Consider the following 19,352-nt stretch of genomic DNA (forward strand, 5'->3'; position numbering starts at 1 on the left):
CGAGGATGTTCAATCCTGCTTTTATGACCTTGCAAATGACCTCTGCTCCTGTATTCAATTTTGGAGGAGGAGGAACGCGTCTCGCAGACATCAAGGTAGAAGGAGAATCGAGAGTACAGAACAACTTTGCCAGGTCTGCCAGATGGTGAGCCACAATGACACCCCAAGTTGACAAGTCTAGGTGCGCGGATGGATCTAGTATTCTGGTGACGGCAGAGGATCGAATCATCAGAGTAGTCAAGAGGTGGGTTCAGAAACTGATCACTCGCTGATAACCAGTCTGAAAGAAACGACTATCATTGCCTGTCCTGATGCCGTCGTCTCCACATCATGGTATCCCTCTGCATCAGGCGACAATCCGGCAACTCATTGCTTCGTCGCTGGCATCCGGGACTCGCCTGTCAGACTGGTGGATGCTTCAGACGGGAGGGTGAGCTGTCTTACGAGGCAGAGCTGATGTCAGATTCGAGCTCAATATCCCATCGTCGATCACCGTGAGAGGGTGATCGCTCCTCATTCTCTGGCTTTCAACCCAGATGCAAGCAAGTGGGTTTTGACCTGAGCTCGAGTTGACGACAGGCTTTACTGTGGATTTGATAGTGCCATCGAGGTATTCGACGTCTCTAATCCTGGTCATGGGACCTCGGATCGACTGGTGCTAGCCAAAGATGCGCAGAAGGGTGAGTGGACGCAAGGCAGCAGCAGCTCATGATTAGGTCTTGTGTCTGCGCTTGCATTTGCTCCGGACTACTCAGGCATATTCGCTGCTGGCGACTATAACGGCGCTGTGGCTCTGTATAGTGAAGGCTCAGCGGCACCGATACAACATGTTGACGGAGTCGTCGGCGGTGGTGTCACACAGGTGTGTAAAGGCTGCGACTGGCGCTCACCTTAGATCGCCTTTAATCCCATCAGACCTACAATGATGCTGGTAGCAGCTCGGAGATCAGGAGAGATCCAAGCTTTCGACACAAGAGACCTCTCAAAGCCGGTCAAAGGGCTGCAGAGGGACGGCTGGACCAATCAGCGTCTGGACTTTGGACTCGATCCATGGGGCAGATATCTCGCAGTGGGGGATCAGCGTGGAACCGTCAAGATCTGGGATACAGAAACGCTGGAGTTGGTTTGCGCGCGACCGCTGAGTAATGGTGAGGCCATGAAATGTCAAAGCTGACCTTCAGACGCGATTGGATCGGTCCAGATGCACCCATTAGAGCCTTGGATCCTGACCGCTTCGGGCTCGAGAAAGACGATCGATTCCACCGATAGTGACAACGATAGTGATGAAGAGGCTTCCGATAACGAGAGCTCAGGATCATCAGATGAGGATCATACCCATTCATCCCACGTCCTCCCGCCTGTATCTCGGTCGCTGGGTCTCGCCCTTTGGTCTTTCACATGATACATTGCTAGGTCAAAGCGACAGTGATTGCTATCGCCACCAGCGACATGCCGATCAAGCAAACTCCACTCCAGATCAGCTTGTCTCCCAGCTGGTCACTCAGGACTCCTTTGCCCAGTGCCTCGCGACAGGATTCCTCCAAGTGTCGACCCAACGTGTCTAACGAGAAGAGCGACGTGACCCTCTCCTTGGCAGTCTTGCTCATCTCTTTCCGGCGTGTCGGACTCAACGTCACCAGATTGGCGAGCGCCTCTGCCCATGCGTCGGTTTTCGGCTCACGTAGGAAACCCGTCTTGCCATCTAGTATCGTCTCGGTCGGCCCACCAGAATTGACAGCGAGTACTGGCAAGCCGCAGGCACCGGCCTCTATCGGCACAATACCAAAGTGTTCGTTGGTCGGCGTGTAGAGGAGGCAGAGCGTGTTGGGATTGTTGAGAAGGGCACTTCGTTCAGTAGCTGTGAAGTTGAGCAGAAACTCGACCTGGTCAAGCTCTAGCTCTCTGCATTCAGCTCGAAGGTGGGCCAAAGTGGTGACGTTGTCCGGCACTGCGTCGTCATACCCGCCTGAAGCGTCAGCACAATCACATCGACGTCCCACCTCCAATGACCAATCGCATCTCGGCAAATTTCTCCGGGACGAGGGTCTTCAATGCGTGGAAGGATCTGATGGCCAGCTCAACGTTTTTCTTCGCCTCGAAACGATTCAACGAGAGAAGCGTGGGACGAGAATCGGTGAGACTCGTCTTCCGTGCCTTGTCATAGTTGGACAGATCTATGCACGGATAGACAACCTTTGGTGGGCGTTTTCGAAGTGAAGGAAAAGCACTGGCGTAGACCCGAGATGTAAACTGCGAGTTAGCCAGTATGACGTCGGATTGGCCTGCTCTCAGTTACAGCATGGAATTGGTGTCTTACCTGTTGTCCACTCCTCTAGCTTGTCCGCTGGCCATCTGTACAATTTCCGAACCAAATCTGCCTTTTGTTTGACTGTTCCGTCCGCTGCAATGGACCAGCCAGCGCTCAATAGCTTGTCCGGGAAATGACAGTAAAAGACCACTCGGGTTCCCGCAACCAGCCTGAGTACAGGCACGCAGACAGACTGCTGATCGACAATGAAGACATCAAATGGCTCAAGAGGAGATAGAGGATTTAAAAAGGTAGCAGGCTCCGGCATGAGCAATGAGAGGCACAGGAGGAGGGTGAGGAGCAATGAGCGAAGGATGGAGAAGACAATAGTCATGGGAAGCCGTGGGTGAAGTCGCATCGGTAGCATCCTGCCGCCCAGGACATGGACACGGAGTGTACCTATAGCATAAGCTGAGCTGGGCAGTCAGTCAGCTTACCATCTCTGGTTTCTTCAAAGCAACGCTTTGGATCATGGCGAGAGGTGAAAATGGTCACATTGTGACCTCGTTTTTGCAGTGATACGGCTGCGTCAACGACAAGTCTTTCGGCGCCGCCTGATGTCAGCAGCATACATCAGGGAGCAAGACGCACCTATGCCTAGGTCGGGATGTATGAAGCCTATGCGTAGCTTCTTTTCGCTCGCCTTCATGATGAAGGTGCAATCGGACAGCAGGACAGAGGATTCCACACCAATTTTTGAAGAGCCGATTCCGCCAGCGAAGATTTCAAGCTTTCATTCATTCTATCTATCTCACACTTGAACATGATGACGACAGCGGGACCATCTCATCCGCCCATCACGATCCTCAAGCGAACCCGAGCTGATCTAGGACTGGCTCAGAACAAGTTTCTGAAAAAGACAGCCAAGGGCAAGGTCCTGTCCTGTGAGCTTTGACAGGCGAAACCCTCTCTCTGGCTGACCAATTCTTTAGTCCTACGTGAACGATATGTACGAGACGATATCCCTTGTGGATTCGAAGGATGCGATCAGTGTCGGGACCTTCCAGGATACAAACCTGTGCTACAGAAAGGATATCGGCATACGAAGATCGATCCTCATTACCTCGTCATCGATACCAACATAGTCTTACATCAGGTGAGAGGCATCACTCTTGAGAGGAGCTGACATTCAGATGGACTTGCTCGAGGCTTTCCCGCCGGATCTTGCCTTGATTATACCTTCGACAACGATAAGAGAGACACGACATCGCTCTTTGCCATTGTATAATCGCCTGCAGCAACTAGTGCAAGATGATGAGCGAAAAGTCTGGATCTGGTGGAACGAGGAGCGTAGAGAGACAGCGACGCATGCCGAGGAGAATGAAGGTCCGAACGATAGGAATGATCGAGGTAAGGAGGATCTGAAGGCTTTTGCTCATTGCAAGCCATCCGCTTGACCTGTCATTTCTACAATCAGCACTTGCCAATTGGTCATCCTTTGATCGTGTTGCTGACCGACGATCGGAGAAATCGAGAGCTTGCCGAAGCTGAAGGACTCGTTTGCTGTAATACGAAAACCTACGTGGACGGTCTGGTGCCCGAAGTCAGACAAGATCTGGTCGATTTGGTGGTCGGAGGAGTCGATGCGGAAGTTGTGACCCGAGGTAGAAGAGTATACGAAGAGGTGAGCGGCTCATCAAGGCTTTGCTGATCGCCCAGTATCTCTCGCAAGATGTCTTGAATGCTGGCATCAAGACTGGGAGATTTGTTCAAGGATACTTCAATGCCAGTCAATACAATTATCTCGAGGGCACAGTCAGTGGTATCCTGCTGGCCGGACGACAGGCAATGAACCGATCTGTCCAAGGTGACCTCGTGGTGGTCGAGCTTCTACCCAAGGCAGAATGGAGGGCACCGGGTCAAGACGTCGTCGACGCTGATGTAGATCAACGGAACGATGATGTAGAGAATGAAGTGGAGGCAAAGGAGAAAATCCAAGAAAACGTGGGACGGCCAGTACCTACGGGCAAGGTAGTTGGAGTCGTCAAGAGGAACTGGAGAGCGTGAGTCGTCGAGGAAAGACTCCACTAACGACAGCTACGTGTGCCACCTGGATCGATCATCACTCTTGCCGGAAGCTCAGCTCGCAAGTCTCTCGCAGCAGACAGTGTTCGCAACACCACTGTCCGTCACGCTCCCCAGGATCCGTCTGCGGACTCGTCAGGCACCTACTCTCGTTGACCAGAAGATCCTCGTCACCATCGACTCGTGGTCGCCTTTCTCGCGTTACCCGGATGGTCACTTTGTCCGTGCCCTCGGGAAAGTCGAGAGCAAAGAAGCGGAACAGGAAAGTCTACTGCTGGAGTATGAGGTGCCGTACAGGCCATTTGGAAAGGCAATCCTCAATTGTCTGCCCGTCGAAGGCGATTCCTGGAAAGTGCCGCCGAAGGGAGACCTAGTCTGGCGTGATAGGGAGGATTTGAGAGATCTCATCGTCTGCAGTATCGACCCGCCGGGTGAGGGCAAAGCGTCTACCAAAGCTGACGCCTAGGCTGCCAAGATATCGACGACGCCCTGCACGCCAGGGAGCTGCCAAATGGCAACATCGAGGCTGGTGTCCGTGAGTGGATCATGGTGAATCCAGGCTGATGTCTAGACATTGCCGACGTATCGCACTTTGTCCTCCCGAACAATCCGATGGACTCGGAAGCAGCATCGCGAGGTACAACAGTGTACCTGGTCGACAAGCGTATCGACATGCTGCCGGCACTACTTGGTACGAACCTATGCTCGCTTAGACCTTTTGTGGAGCGGTTGGCGTTCTCCGTGATCTGGGTGAGGGAAAGGCTTCAGTTCCAACTGACGTGCAGGAAATGAATGATGATGCGGAGATTGTCAATGTGCGCTTTGTCAAGTCTGTGATCGCTTCGAAAGAGGCTTTCACGTATGAAGCGGCTCAAAACCGGAAGGATGGGTGAGGCAGACCCCGAATCCGTTACTGACGAAGAAAGCCCTCTTAAGGATCCTCTCACCCAGTCCATCCGTCTTCTGAACACACTCGCCATCAAGCTTAAAGCTGCGCGTATGCGAGCAGGTGCACTTTCCTTGTCCTCGCCTGAGCTCAAGATCCACCTCGCGTCCTCTGAATCCGCCGAACCAATTGACGTCGAGCAAAAGCAATTGCGGGAGACCAACTCGTTAGTGGAGGAGTTCATGCTCCTTGCGAATATCAGTGTCGCAGCCAAGATCCAAGAGACTTTTCCAGCAACTGCTGTTCTGAGGTGAGGAGTGATTTCATGACGTACTCTGATACCAGGCGCCATGGTGAACCTCCCAAGACCAACTTTGAGGCGCTTCAAGATATTCTTCACAAACGACGCGGGATGACACTCGATGTATCCAGCTCGAAAGCGTTGGCAGAGTCACTAGACGCGTGCGTGGATCCTCAACGTCCTGAATTCAACACGCTCGTACGTATCATGGCGACAAGGTGCATGTTGGCGGCCGAGTACTTTGGCTCAGGAAGTGTTTCCAAAGAGGCTTATCGGCATTATGGTTTGGCAACGCCCATTTATACCCATTTCACGTCACCGATCCGACGATATGCCGATGTGCTTGTGCATCGTCAACTTGCAGCCGCGATCAATTATACGCCTCTGCATCCTTCATTGCAGTCCAAATCGCATATCGAGAAGACTCTGAATGTGGTCAATAAGCGCCATCGACTGGCCCAGATGGCAGGCAGAGCCAGTGTGGAGTTCTATGTCGGCCTGGCACTGAAGGGAGCGGCTCGACGAGAAGATGCGTTCGTGATTCGAACGTTTCGAAACGGTTTGGCCGTATTTGTCTCAGCGTAGGTTCACGAGTCCGAGGCCCTAGCTGACAGTAGTCTTGGTCTCGAGGGGTTGATCATGTTCAAAGACATCGAGTATGATGCGGAGAATTATATAATCACAGTGGGAGGCGTGACAATCGGCGTGTTTGATAGAGTCAGGGTGGAAGTAGGCGTTGAAAAGGATAAGAACACCCAGCGAGGCAAAGTCAAGATGGTCATGATAGAGCCGGTCAATCAAACTTTGTAACTATTTATTCACAAGGATATTTTGTCATTTGACCATGCGTCCATTGAGTCTGGACGAGTATAAACGATATGGAAGACAGATGATACAGTCAGAATGGGGACTCCCAGGTGGGCGGGTGGTGCTACCAACAGAGCTGAGACTCTAGGCCAGCTCAAGCTTAAACGGGCGACTGTCGCTGTTGTCGGAGCTGGTGGACTGGGATGTCCAGTTTTGCAGTATCTAGCAGGGGCGGGTGTGGGTGAGCTGAGAGGTTGAAGTTGGAGCTCATAGTCAGGGACCATCAGGATAGTCGATCATGACGAGGTGGATGTGTCCAATCTTCACCGCCAGGTTTTGCATACAACGGACAGAGTGGGGAGGAACAAAGCCGAGTCCGCGGCGATGGCCATAGAAGCGTGAGCAATGTTGCATTATGAGTCTCATGTCAAGTCTCAATCCACACGTCAAAGCCGTCTCCATTCCCAAAGCCGTTCACAACAACAACGCCATCGAGCTCTTGTCTGGCATAGACATCTTGATCGACTGCACAGATCGACCCGAGACTCGATACCTTTTATCTGACACTGCCGTCCGCCTCGACATACCCCTCGTATCTGGAGCGGCGATCGCATCATCAGGCCAATGGGCGGTCTATGGAGGTGTAATGAACGGGAAGAGACGAGCCTGCTACCGTTGTATGTGGCCAGCAGTCATAGGCGATGGAGGTGGAAGATGCTCGGATGTGGGCGTTTGGGGACCCGTAACGGGTATGGTGGGATGTGGAATGGCTGGTGAAGCGATCAAGGAGATACTGGGTCATGGAGATGGATATATGCACATGATGAGGCTCGGGACCCCGTTGAGAAGTATCAAGCTACGCTCGCAGCGTCCCACTTGCTCATGTGCGGGAGGTGAAGCACCGGAAATAAGAGTGGGCGAGTGTTCGACAAAGACGACGACAGCAGTGGAGAGAGTGTCCCCGAAGGTGAGTCAGAGTGCGACGCGGCTGACATGTAGGAACTACACGCTATACAGGATTCTGTCACGATCGTGGACACACGCCCGCCTACAGAGTTCGGTATCTGTGCTCTAGAGTCGAGTCACAGTGAGGATATCCCTACGAGATAAGGCTAACCATAAGATGTTCCTCTCGCGGATATCCTTGCGCATCCGGACGAGATGACTCGACGGTATCCAGGCCAGATTGTTTTCGTCTGTAGGCAGGGAAATGACTCGCTTCTCGCCGCGGAGAAAGTACAGGAAGCAGGAGGTACGGTGAAAGATCTGAGAGGAGGGCTAGTCGCGTGGAGTCGTGATGTAGATCCAGAGTTTCCAGTCTATTGATGCATTCTATATCTTCTTGGAGAATGCGTTGACTTCGTCACATGAGCCTCTGACGCAAACAAAAGGTGGGCCTTCTCCTTCATCTCGTTCTCTAGGGTCTGGGAGGATGCATTTGATGTCCTCGCTGAGAAGGCTCAGTTCAAGGTCTGTCGCGTAGACTCACGGGTACGGACAAGGACAGTCTGCCGGTGTAGACACACAGGCTAAGGATCCAGGACAGAGGTAGCCAGCACCGCACGACGCTAATCGTGAGCGTTTTAAGACCAATGTCAGACTCACTTTGCTCCATCTCTGTCCAACCTTTGTGTTGGCGATGTGGAGTGCGATCCTCATGCTGGTGGAATGGATTATGGAATTGAAAGTTGTTTTGGAAGAAGCCGCCGAACTGAGCAGTGACACCCGTGATCGCGCATGCAATCAGGATGATGTAGGCGAGGGTCGACGGCATGCTGGATGGAGATGAAGAAAAGGAATGCTCGGATGCACATCTTTGTGGCAGCCAGGTCGATTTTGGAAGCGTATTCATTTCACGTCACACGGGGTCTACAACGGCGCTCTCACTCAGAATACGTGATCAGATATGCTTTCGTCGAGACAGACGAGTGGTGTACACGGTTGCTACCATGAGGGAAACGAGCTGTCGTCAGAGAGGCATGTGAAGGGAACTTACGGTGACTGATGGGAGGGGTTGCGGACAGGCAATACAAGAAGAGTTGGCAGGATGGTGAGCCGAGCAAAACACAACAGCGATGAGAACAGGTCTCATATCAGCCCTCTGATCAAAGCCTGCAGATCCGTTCGCTCACCCAAACCTGCTGGCATGAACTTTCTGGACCTCATGAATCTCATCCCCATGAGGGCGAACATTGCCCACGCGACACCTATATTCAGCGGCGCACAGCAGGTGGACTAACCTAGCGCCGGGACCACATCATCGGCATTCTGGCTCGTTCTCGATGCCCCGTATGCTGCTCCCAAAGCTCCCATCCCACCTCCCCTGAGCCGTCAGAAACACCTCGCAACATGACTCACAAGAGGGACATGACGGACCCGCGTCGTAAAAGTCCAATCAGCCCTCCGAGACCGAGCAGCACAGCATATCCGTAGCCTATCGTCAGCATCATTCATCCTCTTCACTCTCTCACCCAACACATCTGTCCTTGACGTTGTCACTGGTGCCATGATGGTGGTGATAGGTTCAAGAGAAACATTTAATACGTTATGTCGGGATCTGCCGCCAATCAACTGTTTCGTCGTCCTTCAGTCCTTTTGCTAGGGTTAGAGTTCCTGTCAATGAGGAGAAATCCGAGACGGAACCTTTTGCTGATTGCAAAAAACATCCTAACGTCGTCGCCCATCGCAAGATGGAGACGCAATCTTTGGAACACGACCTATCTGTGGGAACTTCCCCGAAGGAAACATCTTTTTTGCCTGAGGAGATACCAAAATCGACCCCCAAAATCACAGATGGCGACCAAGGGGGTGCAATCAGCAAGACGCCGGCTCGCGGAGGCTCAACCGGCAATACCCAAGGAGTTGTGAACACTTTGGTGTCAACGGGACGGGCAGGGCAGAAGTATAGGGATGAGGAGCTCAGGATTCAGAAAGAGGTCCTCCGCAGGATGGGGCGATTCAAGCGACCCCGTCCCGCCTCCCCTACGTCGACACCCCGCCCCAGCTCACCTCTTCAGGGCCCTATGCCACCTCCCTCCGAATCCTCTGCCACCCCCAAGAGGAGAGGCTTAGTGAGAGACGCTCAGGGACGACCTTCTTTTTACATTTCGCGATAATTATATTAGACTCTCAGACCAGTGCTCTTCATATACAGACCCCCGCATGAAATACATCCTAACCTTCTGAACTGGTTCACGCTGGTCAGAGAATTTCTGGAAACATGTACCCACAGCGGTCGCACATTGTCTTTTTGGACTGGAAGGGGTGTGTGCAAAGCACGATACGTGTATCTCCGATTCCGATGGAGATGCAGCTCTGTTCCCCGTGAGGGGTACGCGTACCGACTGTGGCAGTACGCCGATCACTCTAACCCTGCCTCACCCGTCAGAAAGTCAAAGTCTGCGCCCTTGTCCGCCTGCAGCACGCTCCGTCGATAAAGTCCTCTGTATCCTCTGACTCTCTTTCCGCGCTCCATATCCGCAGCTCGACCCCCGGAACGCCACGCTGTCAATCTCGTTGCGATCTCCTGCGACGAGACTAGCAGGTCCAAACGGCGTGTTTCCACGTCCAGCTTGATCCTGTCTCCGTCCTGGACGATGGCCAGGACCCCACCGACCGCCGCCTCCGGGGTGACGTGTAAGATGACTGCGCCTCCCGCTGTCCCCGACATTCGCCCGTCGGAAATGCGCAACATGTCCTTGACGCCCCTTTGAGCGAGCTTCTTCGGTATGGGTATGTAACCGGCTTCTGGCATTCCAGGGTTGCCGACGGGGCCAATGTTTTGCAGGACCAATCTGATGTCAGCAATCGACGGTTTTGTTAGCTTACACGCTGTCTTCATCCACATCAAGATCTGGGTCGTCGATTCTCTTGATCAAATCATCGAGGTCGGCAAAGACACAGGCCATGCCTTCGTGCGACTTGAGTCTTGGGTCCATTGCTGATTGCTTCAGAATGCAGCTGTCTGCGAGGTTGCCCCGTAAGACGATGAGGGAGGAATATGTCCCCAGAGGGCGAACGATCGTCTGGTCGAATGTCGGCCACGAGGCTAGCTCTTCGCCGAGCGTCCTGCCTGTCACGGTGAGGATGTCAAAGTGAAGATTGAGCTGCCGGAGGATGACGGGGACGCCTCCGGCCTTGAACAGATCTTCCATGTAATTCTGTCCGCTCGGTTTCAGATCGACGAGCAGAGGTGTTGTCCGACCAAGTCTGTCAAAATCGTCCAGGGTCAAGTTCACGCCCTTGACTCGACCAGCCATGGCAAGAAGGTGGACCACTGCATTGGTACTCCCGCCAAGAGCCTGAAGAAGGATGATGGCGTTTTCGAACGCCTTTCGAGTGAGGATCTCGGACGGTCTGGGAAGTGACCCCGTGGCTATCTTGCCTGTGATCTCTGCAATACGCAGGCGCTGACTGACATTGGCTGGAGCAGTGGCACTGCCGAGAGGTGCGATACCCAGCGCCTCTGTGATACATGCCATCGTCGATGCTGTGCCCATAACCCCACAGGTCTGATGTCAATACGATAGGGAATGGTCTTGCTCACTCCTGCACTTGGGACCAATTCATTCCCCACTGAGACGATCTCCTCCAGATCAATCTCACCCGCACGATGCATTCCCCAATACCGTCTGCAATCTGTACATGCGCCAACACGAGTGCCACGATGATTCCCGGTGACCATGGGACCAGTGACCAGCTGAATGGCAGGTATATCAGCTGATATGGCCCCCATGAGCAGAGCGGGGACTGTCTTATCACAGCCGCCAATAAGGATCACAGCATCCATTGGTTGGGCCCGGATCATCTCTTCTGCGTCCATCGACATGAGATTGCGTAAGAACATGCTGGTGGGATGGGCGAAAGACTCGTGTAAGGAGATGGTGGGGAAAGGAACGGGGAGAGCGCCAGAGAGCATGACGCCACGGGAAGTGGCCTCGACCAGGGCAGGAACATTGGCGTGACACGGGTTGAAGCCCGACTGAGTGGGGTGTGCGTAGAAAGCGTATTTGGTGGAGCGCAAAGTTCAGTAAATGAATGCGGCGAGACGGTGGACAGTAGGTCGTCAGTAGTGTATCGCACCATAGGATATCACAAGCGGTCCATTCAGTCCGAGCGAGGTGGGGCACAGAGAAGGTGAGAACGAGCGAGGGAGGTCTGATCAGTTGTCTACAGCTGGTGTAGATGACTCACTCTCGTGTCTACGATGCCGATAATTCGTCTATTCAGCGCATCGTCTGTGTATCCGGCTCCTTTGATGAACGCTTTTCGGAGGAACGAGGAGAACTCGTCGTCTCCATAGTTGGTCAAGCCTGGAACGAGAGTCAGTCATGCTGGCCAGGAAAAAGAATGTACCTGATCGTAGACCTGAAGATCCTTCCTTGGTCTCCATGAGGAAGCAAGGTGCAGTGAACGAGTTGATTGGCAGCTCAAGATGAACTCCGAAGCCCGGACCGGATCGGCCTTCACCGAGAGCATATCGAGCGACCTCGCCAGCGATAGCGGAGTAGCAGTGGCCAGGGCAGCGGAGGAGGGCAAATAGGGTAGGTGCTCGCTGTGGTCTCAGGACAACAAGAATGACCGCCACAGTTTTGCCATGTTGTCCCCTTTGTATGTATACAAGACTATTTTCTGAAGCGTGTCGTTGGCCTGTTCATCGAACATGAAAGGCTTTGATTGAGCCTAGATGTCCGATGTCCTCCTCAGACGGTACCGCACATCACTCTGCCCCAGTCTACACATCTGTAGCACTCGGCTCAATCACTCTGGCCCTCTCCGCCTTTGCCTTCAACCACGCGGCGTGTCTCCTCCTGCCGATTTCTGCCAATGACACCTCTTCGTCTCCACCGGCAAACTCGCCTAGATCAATCACATGATACCCCCTGCTCGGGGCGGCGACCATGACAACTGCAGGAGGCACCGCGTAGGAGGCATACGGATCAAAATCGTACGGTATCTCGTAGGATAAGTCTGTCGGCCGGGGTAGAGCTTCACCCCTGAGCTGTCAGCTTTTATACAAGCTTCTTCCTCACCATAAAGTATCTTCCAGATCCTTTAGTAGCCTCATCACATCACTATTCGGATCTCCGACCGTGACATTGCCATAACCACCTTCTTCCATTGCGCTTCTGAATGCCCACCCGACTCCCTTGTAGATGCCAACTGCTTCGTCCACCTCGCGAATAGCGTGCTCTACCTCGTTCCCCCAAAAGACGACATCATCACCCGTTGGAACATTCACATAGCCCAGTTTCTTCCCTTCCTGGACAGCTTGAATCGTTCTGGAGGTTTGTATCCAAGGACATGGTCTATCCGGATATAGGACGAACCACAGCGCGTCGACATAATGTCCCAGCGCTTGTACTAGCTCCAGGACGAGCGGACGTATCCTGCGTGATCCAAGACGGGAAGTAATATCTGAGAAGGGATTTGCAGAGGCTAGAGGCCGAACTTTGCTGTGGTCGACAGCAAGCTCCACGTCACGTAAGGCTCTGACTGATTCAGTGGTGTAGAAGTCGACGTCGGGAGTAGGAAGCGGGGAGAGTGACGGAGTATATTCAGAAGAGGAACCGTGCTTGAGAGACACGAGTGGGATAGGCTTCTTCTTGGGTGTAGATTCTTGATTCGACTGCTCAACGATCCATTTCTGTCCACGAATCAGCCAGGACACCGAGACTTCCCGCCAGGATGCTCACCCTCCACTTCAACATCGCCTCATCCTCCTTGGTCGTATCCAGTGCACTTGGGCCAGACCCGTTACTCCGTGTCGAGTCAGACGTCTCTGGTCGAGCCAATCGAGCGCGAGCAGATCCTCTTCGAGCAGATGGGTCATCCGCCAGTGTTGCGCGTCGAAGGGCCAAGCGAGAACTTGGGCCCAACGGCCCAAGGGGGTCATTCGATTCCATGTCGACGAGAGGATGAGAGTTGTGGACGATGTTGAGACCTGAGGCGCTCATCGTGATATAGGGTCAAGGGTCATGCGGTGGCGTGGAGAGAATACGAGACGTGAGTTGCAATCGATTGATTTTCCAACGCGTAAAATCACAATACAATATTATGGAATGGGATCTACGGGGTCCGACAGCGGGGAGTGCAGATCACCACCTGTCAGCACAGGCGGGATGCTATGCGATGGACACTCCTGGATGAGTATACTGCGGCCTAGATAGAATTATGGCAAATCACCACCGAGCCTCCTGGCCGCTGACTGCTCGCTTCCCGTTGGAGACACGCCCTGATGCCACCAGTCATGTTGTACGCCTCTTGCTCCTGTCATGGGTGCAATTTTCAGGCGGTCTCTCTCAATTGTGTGCATGAAGCCAACTGAGGCCCTCAGACCGAGCACATTGGCATGTAAAGTCACGCATATTCTTCAGAGGCGGATGTCGAATCTGTGTCTGCCCAGCCCCCACCTGTGTTCTCGCTCGACTGGTACCCACTTATCACCACACCGCGGCCGTATTCCACCTGCCTATTTCAGTGAGAATCGCTGAAATCGCCCGATCGCTTGAGATCAAGCATCAGGCCGCCGATGCAACGGCATCCGCTCTGGGACGGATTAGAATGGGGGACACCCACCGTCGCTCTGGTGCAGCATTTGAAGCCTTTGTCTTCTTCCCAATTGGGTCTTGATCAGAAGATCTGAGATCGTTCCCTAATTAGAAGCACAGTCAACCTCGATAGGGTTATTATCTATCGGCCTCGGTTTATCCGGCATTGGATCTACAACATCGAGGATCAGTCAAGGGGATGGATCTCCTGCAATGCGTCGGGGAGCATGGAGGAAACATGGTCAAAGTACCTTGAGTACACATATATACGAGCATTGCGATCCATCCGTTCCTCATACAGCGTTCTCTTCTAGATCGTCAAAGTCGCCATGTCCGCCTTTGGTCTGTACCGATCCTCCTTTGGAGAGCTTTTTCCCGTTATTGCTGCCCTTGATATCGCCGTCGCCGGCTTGCTATTGGGTGTCGCATGGATCCTCCGTGCCCGAGTGCTGACGCCTTACAATCACTTGCCATGTGAGCGATGTAATTTCCATCCGTCTTTCACAAGGACTGATCATTCTTCAGCGCCTCCCGGTCTATCTCTCAAGCATGACCACTCATCACTCAGTCTCGGTAAGCCATATGGCAGTACATGGCGAGAATGGTTCAAAACCTATGGATCAACGATGCTCATCCGAGTCGCTCCTTACTATCGACCTGTGATACTTACCAAGGATCCCTCATTCATTCGCCATGTATTCGCCAACATCAACGACTTTGAAGGCAGTCCCAGGTTCAGTAAAGCTTTCAAGCTGATGGGCCTGAATGGAGCCCTCCCAGGCGTCCATGGCGAACGGCGACAGAGAATTCGGGCTGTGTACGGTCGTTCGGCATCATTGGCCGCTATGAGAGCGAAATTCCCTCAAATGCTGAAAGTCGCCAACAAAGTCAAACAGGAGATCTCCCAGGCATCGGAAGTGGTCAACGGGCAGCCGTTCAATCCCGCGCCTCATGTGATCGCTTTCCAGATGGGCATCCTCAGTAAGATCGTCTTTGGGTTTACCGATGAGGAGATCGTCAACGGGAAACCAAAGGAGTTCCAAGATATTCTCGCCGAATACCTGAAGTCGAGACAGTCTTTGAGGTGGTGGGATCTGCACACGCATAGAGTGAGTGGCCACGGCTTCGCGAACTTTGCCAGCGTGCTTTCTAACCCGAGCTAATTCGTGTTGCAGATTCTCCCCTCCGGGAGATGGAGAAAGCATCAGCATAACAGACGTTGTATTGCTAATTTTGGAAAGGTAAGAGGAAGAACTTGGGCCTCCGCGTAAAGATCGCTTACGGATCGCGTTTCAGAGGGTACTCCGGGAGAAGCAGGCGAAGATCACCGGAGCTTTTGGTCACGACCTGAAGGTTGAAGAAATCGACGAGATGGGTGATGATATCATTACCTCCTGGTGTCAGTCTTGTCTTGGCTTGGTTAACTGCGCCTACATGTTGACCTGCGTATAGGTAGATACAACATGGCAAACGACATCCCCGAGAATCAGAAGATTTCAGATGAAGATTTAGTGGACAATGTTCCTCTCGCAGTGAGGGTTTTTTCTTTCAGGTCACCCAGGAAGGCCGAAGGGAGCTTCAGCTGACTGTGAAGAAGATAATTGCCACCATGGATGTCTCCCGCTTGATAGATACCGAGATTCTTCATCGACTGGCAATCTCTCCGGACATACAAGCGAGACTTCGAGATGAGCTGTCCGCATTGCCAGATGAGCCGTCACTGTGAGTCAATACCCGCTCAAATGTCGCTGATGTTTGTTCAGGGAAGATCTGTCGAAGGTCAAATACCTCGAAGCGTTCATCGAAGAGATTGTCAGGATCAACAACCCTTACACAACAATTGAACGGACTTGTACGCGTACCAGTGTGGTACCTCTCCGAGATCCCATTCAAATGTCCAATGGAAAGACTGTGGACTCGATAACAGTACATGCTGGAACGGACGTCTCAGTCGGTGAGTCGACGGCTTGACCATAGATGAGTTGAACATCATGACTGAATTGAGACAGCCGTATACCAAGTCGCACAGGACGAGTCATTGTACGGTTCTGATCCCGAAGCATTCCGACCTGAACGTCATTTGGGTGGGAGCTGTGAGAAGGTGGACGGCGGAGTAGCACTTCACGCAGCATGGGGATCCTCAGTAGGATTTTCAGGTGGAGGACGTGGCTGTCCGTGAGTCGTCTAGTAAAATCTGCAGAAACATGAGCTCACAGCTGGGTAGTGTCTACCAGTTTCCTCTCGCGTTTATGCGAGCCTTCATCTTCGTCATGGTCAGGTCATTCGAGATCTCAGAACCAAAGGACCAGAACGTAGAAGTATGGTGAGTATCTCTATCTCCCATACGCGGGCTATATCGTAATAGGCAGGCATTATGCTGATATCGCCAAACTCAGGACACACACCGTGGCAGACATAAGACAGTGGAAGATCAATGGGAAGGTAGCTACTTATATTCCGACCATCTTCACACCTATCATTCAAGACGAGTGATTGCGACATGCAGCAGATCGCTTTGTGCTCTGGTCCCAACACGTAGTACTGCCCGAGAAATGTAGCCTGTTCCCTGTATCTTGTTCAACGATGTCAGACAGCAGTTTTTCTGGGCTTACCTGCAGCCGAGATTGAAATTCCTACCATCATGGCAGGCTCCTTGCTGCGATCAGACCGCGGTGCCCGCACTGGCATTTACCGTCGAGGTTATAGTGCAGCTGGTCCTCGCTTTCGTAGAGGCCTTCATGTGCCATCGGCCTATTATCGGGCGAATCGGTCCTCCGCACAATTGGCCGCGAGATCGGATATCGCCTCCACTTGTGGGTGGGCCTGTCATCCATCTCTCTACCATACTCCATCATGACCAGAAGATACAAAGTTTTAACGGGTGAGTGGACAGCATAGCGATAGCACTGTATGCACCTAGAGTTCAAGAAGCTCGCCTGCTAACCACTACGATCAGACGAGCAGGTCGACCATTTCCTTCAGCATGGGTTAGTCTCAGGGTGGGGACGCGAACGATGACCTGACTGTCCTTCGCATTAGCTTCATTCATCTGCCACAAGCTTTCACACCGGCTCAGGCTGACGAGTGGACACGAGACATGTGGGTACGACTGGGCATGGACCCCCATGACCAGTCCACTTGGACGAGAGAGTGGACCAATATGCCTCGTGAGTGGGGGAGTGTGGCGACAGAGCCGTAGCCGTTGAGCAATTCAATGCCCTTGTCAATTTTTGCATCTCACGGACCCTGCTGACTCGACGCTTTCGCGTAAAGACCACAAGACCGAGCTCGTGAGCAAATTTGCACCAACGGCCTGGGACGCAATTTGCGACTTGGTTGGCGGCGCGGAGCGTATAGACGATGACAAGCGGTCTTGGAGGTGAGCGAGATCAAGACGCTGTTGCTGAACGTCTCAGTGACGGCTTCATTGTCAATCTTGGCAGCGAAGAGTTCCCACCAGAGAGGACGACACACCCTACAGAGCTCAAGAGGTGGCACTGCGATGGCGATGTGAGTCTATCAGGTTAACTCCGCTGACCTCGAGTTCTTCCTCCATGTAAGATTGCCCACAGAAATCCATCTGACCATAGTTTCTCGACAGTCCCGAGCAGGGCCTTCTCGTCGTCCCATTGTTCTCCGACGTCGTACCGAACGGGGGTGGAACAATCATTGCGCCTGAAGGCGTGGGACATATTGCTCGGTATCTCGCAGCACATCCGGAGGGTGTCATGCCGACCGCTTTCCCATTTCACGACATCGCCGTCAATCAGTGCAAGAACTATGTCGAGCTGACCGGGAAGAAAGGTGATGTGAGTGCCTGACAGCTCCCTTCCACGACTTACACTTAGGTGATCCTCCTTCACCCTTTGATGCTTCATACCGCTTCGAGGAACCATCTTCGAGCGGTTCGAGTCATCACCAATCCACCCATCTCACTCACTGAGCCGTTCAAGTTCAAGAGGTCTTCTTCGGAAGACTACTCACTCGTCGAGCTCAAAACGATGAGGGAACTGGGAGCGGACGCATCGGAAGGTTACGACTTCAAATTGGTGGGAGAGAGGAAGGAGGTAGTGCCGCTACGACTTCAGATTCAAGCCAAGTGGAAGGCGGAGGAGCTCGAGAGAATGCGTGTGCTGAAGGAAAATGGACAGAAGAGAGGCAAGCAGACACTGGACGAGGCTTGGGAGGCTATCGGATACTAGATGCAAGATAGCATGACACAGGCGAGGCGTTCAGGCTCAACGTGACACATGCTATACGAGTGGCAGAACCAACGTCAGGGTCATTCAGCGGTAAGGGCTTGAAAGGCCCGGTTCCTCGGCCACCACTTGGGAGTCTGTGCTGCTCGTATCATGCCAGATCTCTTTCTGAGCGTGTGTCAGGGGTATTTGAGCAAAAGTCGAATGTGATTCAACCGCAGGTCACATCAGGCTCGTCAAAGAACATCTCACCGCCACTACTGCCTTACCTTAAGCGATCCCCCCTTTTTGGGAAGAACAGGTAGACCAAATTTCGTAGCTTTCCTCTTCTACACCTCTCAAGCTCACAAGAATCGTCGTCGCAGCTCACGCACAGGTCGACGAGTGGATTCTGTCCATCTCGCTCGTACCATCTTCTCGCTGTGGGAAAAGTCCCCGGAGCCGCGATGCTTTTCAGCTCGAGTCGCCGTCGGATGCAAGTCACTCGACGATCCCTCAAAATTGGAAAGCGACCTCGCCCAAGATCGAGGTGCTGAGGGAGTCCGTCGAGATTGATAGCACCGACCGGCTGTTGCCGACTCGAAGCTGAGCTCGCCAAGGGGCCGCTTTATTCACCTGGCAGTCTTAGGCGAAGATATGAGCCAAGTCCAGTGACGAAAGTGGCTCCTTGCCGTTCTGCTCATAGCCATAGTTATACGATTTGCCCGATATGATCCACCACTTTGGTGGATTGAGGGTAACACGATGGGGCTTACTCTGTGGTTTGGAGGCCAACATCAACTTCTCTCCCTCCTCGACAGAGGGTCTGCCTTTCAAAGTGGATTACGACGCGAGGAGGTGCACAAGTGTTCTAAACCCAGTGATGCCTTTTGAATTTCTTCAACGCTAGCGGGGAGAGTGTGATCCGATGGACCTTTAGTGGGAACAGAGGACCCTCTCTCTCGTGGGGAGCGACATCTTGACGCTGAGGGTACAATCATACACGCCCTGGGAGCGACCTCAGTGGAACCAGTGAGTCCTTCCGAGTGGATGACCGCGACTTGATGATCTACAATCCAACGCCTAATTCTCGCCATACCTCTCGTAAGGTTTGCTTGACTTGCACCTGGGTAGGACCAGGATGCTTGCGGACCTCATACACATGACCTGATCGCATTATGTCGTCCAACATGGAAGTCTCGCTGATTCGTTACAGGTGGACAATTGGTAGCTCGCCATTCTATACCGTTATGTGAGTACCTCTTTCCTCCTGCTCCTCCCGCCCTCCGATCTATCT

General features: G+C 53.0%; 10 protein-coding genes across 10 annotated transcripts; 5 read left to right on the forward strand and 5 right to left on the reverse strand.

Annotated features, from left to right (window-relative positions):
• Window positions 1-35: 35 nt before the first annotated feature.
• Window positions 36-1,402, forward strand: BD324DRAFT_643446 (WD40-repeat-containing domain protein; the record flags this gene model as incomplete). The annotated part of the gene is made up of 8 exons (XM_022017545.1): window positions 36-145; window positions 182-244; window positions 280-430; window positions 464-546; window positions 580-680; window positions 717-862; window positions 896-1,148; window positions 1,182-1,402. The coding sequence occupies 8 exons, from the start codon at window positions 36-38 to the stop codon at window positions 1,400-1,402; spliced, it is 1,128 nt and encodes a 375-aa protein (XP_021868765.1).
• A 7-nt stretch (window positions 1,403-1,409) lies between these two features.
• BD324DRAFT_646845 (putative glycolipid mannosyltransferase) lies at window positions 1,410-2,957 on the reverse strand (the record flags this gene model as incomplete). The annotated part of the gene is made up of 5 exons (XM_022017631.1): window positions 1,410-1,966; window positions 2,001-2,282; window positions 2,318-2,707; window positions 2,746-2,862; window positions 2,900-2,957. 5 exons carry the CDS (start codon window positions 2,955-2,957, stop codon window positions 1,410-1,412), a joined length of 1,404 nt encoding a protein of 467 aa, XP_021868766.1.
• Window positions 2,958-3,044: 87 nt separating this feature from the next.
• BD324DRAFT_636170 (hypothetical protein) lies at window positions 3,045-6,365 on the forward strand. Its single transcript, XM_022016874.1, has 12 exons — window positions 3,045-3,192; window positions 3,241-3,404; window positions 3,442-3,658; window positions 3,694-3,932; window positions 3,968-4,311; window positions 4,346-4,764; window positions 4,800-4,868; window positions 4,905-5,083; window positions 5,119-5,222; window positions 5,260-5,529; window positions 5,565-6,101; window positions 6,138-6,365. Exons 1-12 carry the CDS (start codon window positions 3,072-3,074, stop codon window positions 6,328-6,330), a joined length of 2,856 nt encoding a protein of 951 aa, XP_021868767.1. The 5' UTR covers window positions 3,045-3,071; the 3' UTR covers window positions 6,331-6,365.
• On the forward strand, window positions 6,365-7,955 carry BD324DRAFT_683449 (hypothetical protein; the record flags this gene model as incomplete). Its single annotated transcript, XM_022019187.1, has 7 exons — window positions 6,365-6,437; window positions 6,476-6,568; window positions 6,605-6,725; window positions 6,760-7,294; window positions 7,327-7,414; window positions 7,451-7,777; window positions 7,817-7,955. 6 exons carry the CDS (start codon window positions 6,365-6,367, stop codon window positions 7,651-7,653), a joined length of 1,113 nt encoding a protein of 370 aa, XP_021868768.1. The 3' UTR covers window positions 7,654-7,777; window positions 7,817-7,955.
• BD324DRAFT_154723 (hypothetical protein) lies at window positions 7,531-8,568 on the reverse strand. Its single transcript, XM_022012038.1, has 6 exons — window position 8,568; window positions 8,460-8,534; window positions 8,324-8,328; window positions 7,933-8,290; window positions 7,817-7,895; window positions 7,531-7,777 (listed from the first exon to the last, which is right to left on the reverse strand). The coding sequence occupies exons 4-6, from the start codon at window positions 8,177-8,179 to the stop codon at window positions 7,660-7,662; spliced, it is 444 nt and encodes a 147-aa protein (XP_021868769.1). The 5' UTR covers window positions 8,180-8,290; window positions 8,324-8,328; window positions 8,460-8,534; window position 8,568; the 3' UTR covers window positions 7,531-7,659.
• On the reverse strand, window positions 8,228-8,835 carry BD324DRAFT_610094 (transmembrane proteins 14C-domain-containing protein; the record flags this gene model as incomplete). Its single annotated transcript, XM_022014187.1, has 6 exons — window positions 8,228-8,290; window positions 8,324-8,439; window positions 8,460-8,534; window positions 8,568-8,650; window positions 8,686-8,761; window positions 8,799-8,835. 6 exons carry the CDS (start codon window positions 8,833-8,835, stop codon window positions 8,228-8,230), a joined length of 450 nt encoding a protein of 149 aa, XP_021868770.1.
• An 853-nt stretch (window positions 8,836-9,688) lies between these two features.
• On the reverse strand, window positions 9,689-11,719 carry BD324DRAFT_643451 (dehydratase family protein 2; the record flags this gene model as incomplete). Its single annotated transcript, XM_022017546.1, has 6 exons — window positions 9,689-9,783; window positions 9,817-10,121; window positions 10,156-10,838; window positions 10,874-11,308; window positions 11,521-11,639; window positions 11,683-11,719. The coding sequence occupies 6 exons, from the start codon at window positions 11,717-11,719 to the stop codon at window positions 9,689-9,691; spliced, it is 1,674 nt and encodes a 557-aa protein (XP_021868771.1).
• Window positions 11,720-12,061: 342 nt separating this feature from the next.
• BD324DRAFT_653283 (hypothetical protein) lies at window positions 12,062-13,283 on the reverse strand (the record flags this gene model as incomplete). Its single annotated transcript, XM_022018637.1, has 3 exons — window positions 12,062-12,323; window positions 12,360-12,973; window positions 13,023-13,283. 3 exons carry the CDS (start codon window positions 13,281-13,283, stop codon window positions 12,062-12,064), a joined length of 1,137 nt encoding a protein of 378 aa, XP_021868772.1.
• Window positions 13,284-14,013: 730 nt separating this feature from the next.
• On the forward strand, window positions 14,014-16,484 carry BD324DRAFT_155052 (cytochrome P450). The gene is made up of 9 exons (XM_022012040.1): window positions 14,014-14,986; window positions 15,053-15,118; window positions 15,174-15,276; window positions 15,330-15,409; window positions 15,475-15,599; window positions 15,641-15,831; window positions 15,887-16,052; window positions 16,102-16,200; window positions 16,274-16,484. The coding sequence occupies exons 1-9, from the start codon at window positions 14,207-14,209 to the stop codon at window positions 16,368-16,370; spliced, it is 1,707 nt and encodes a 568-aa protein (XP_021868773.1). The 5' UTR covers window positions 14,014-14,206; the 3' UTR covers window positions 16,371-16,484.
• Window positions 16,485-16,722: 238 nt separating this feature from the next.
• BD324DRAFT_636193 (hypothetical protein) lies at window positions 16,723-18,278 on the forward strand. Its single transcript, XM_022016875.1, has 8 exons — window positions 16,723-16,758; window positions 16,834-16,864; window positions 16,917-17,044; window positions 17,151-17,256; window positions 17,294-17,387; window positions 17,422-17,433; window positions 17,468-17,686; window positions 17,726-18,278. The coding sequence occupies exons 1-8, from the start codon at window positions 16,731-16,733 to the stop codon at window positions 18,077-18,079; spliced, it is 972 nt and encodes a 323-aa protein (XP_021868774.1). The 5' UTR covers window positions 16,723-16,730; the 3' UTR covers window positions 18,080-18,278.
• Window positions 18,279-19,352: the final 1,074 nt, after the last annotated feature.

Source organism: Kockovaella imperatae (genome assembly GCF_002102565.1).
Source record: "Kockovaella imperatae strain NRRL Y-17943 chromosome Unknown BD324scaffold_14, whole genome shotgun sequence".
Lineage (NCBI taxonomy): Eukaryota > Fungi > Basidiomycota > Tremellomycetes > Tremellales > Cuniculitremaceae > Kockovaella > Kockovaella imperatae.

Excerpts from the sequence above, each read along its gene's own strand:
- BD324DRAFT_155052 (XM_022012040.1), top strand. The coding sequence starts at position 14,207 with ATGTCCGCCTTTGGTCTGTACCGATCCTCCTTTGGAGAGCTTTTTCCC. Across the intron at positions 15,600-15,640 it reads TTGCCAGATGAGCCGTCACT|GGAAGATCTGTCGAAGGTCA; the intron begins GTGAGTCAATAC and ends ATGTTTGTTCAG. Across the intron at positions 16,053-16,101 it reads GGTGGAGGACGTGGCTGTCC|TGTCTACCAGTTTCCTCTCG; the intron begins GTGAGTCGTCTA and ends ACAGCTGGGTAG.
- BD324DRAFT_154723 (XM_022012038.1), bottom strand. The coding sequence starts at position 8,179 with ATGAATACGCTTCCAAAATCGACCTGGCTGCCACAAAGATGTGCATCC. Across the intron at positions 7,896-7,932 it reads TTGGACAGAGATGGAGCAAA|CGTCGTGCGGTGCTGGCTAC; the intron begins GTGAGTCTGACA and ends GCTCACGATTAG. Across the intron at positions 7,778-7,816 it reads GACTGTCCTTGTCCGTACCC|CGAGGACATCAAATGCATCC; the intron begins GTGAGTCTACGC and ends GAGCCTTCTCAG.
- BD324DRAFT_636193 (XM_022016875.1), top strand. The coding sequence starts at position 16,731 with ATGACCAGAAGATACAAAGTTTTAACGG. Across the intron at positions 17,257-17,293 it reads GATGACAAGCGGTCTTGGAG|TGACGGCTTCATTGTCAATC; the intron begins GTGAGCGAGATC and ends TGAACGTCTCAG. Across the intron at positions 17,687-17,725 it reads TGACCGGGAAGAAAGGTGAT|GTGATCCTCCTTCACCCTTT; the intron begins GTGAGTGCCTGA and ends ACTTACACTTAG.
- BD324DRAFT_636170 (XM_022016874.1), top strand. The coding sequence starts at position 3,072 with ATGATGACGACAGCGGGACCATCTCATCCGCCCATCACGATCCTCAAG. Across the intron at positions 4,312-4,345 it reads GTCAAGAGGAACTGGAGAGC|CTACGTGTGCCACCTGGATC; the intron begins GTGAGTCGTCGA and ends CACTAACGACAG. Across the intron at positions 6,102-6,137 it reads TTGGCCGTATTTGTCTCAGC|TCTTGGTCTCGAGGGGTTGA; the intron begins GTAGGTTCACGA and ends AGCTGACAGTAG.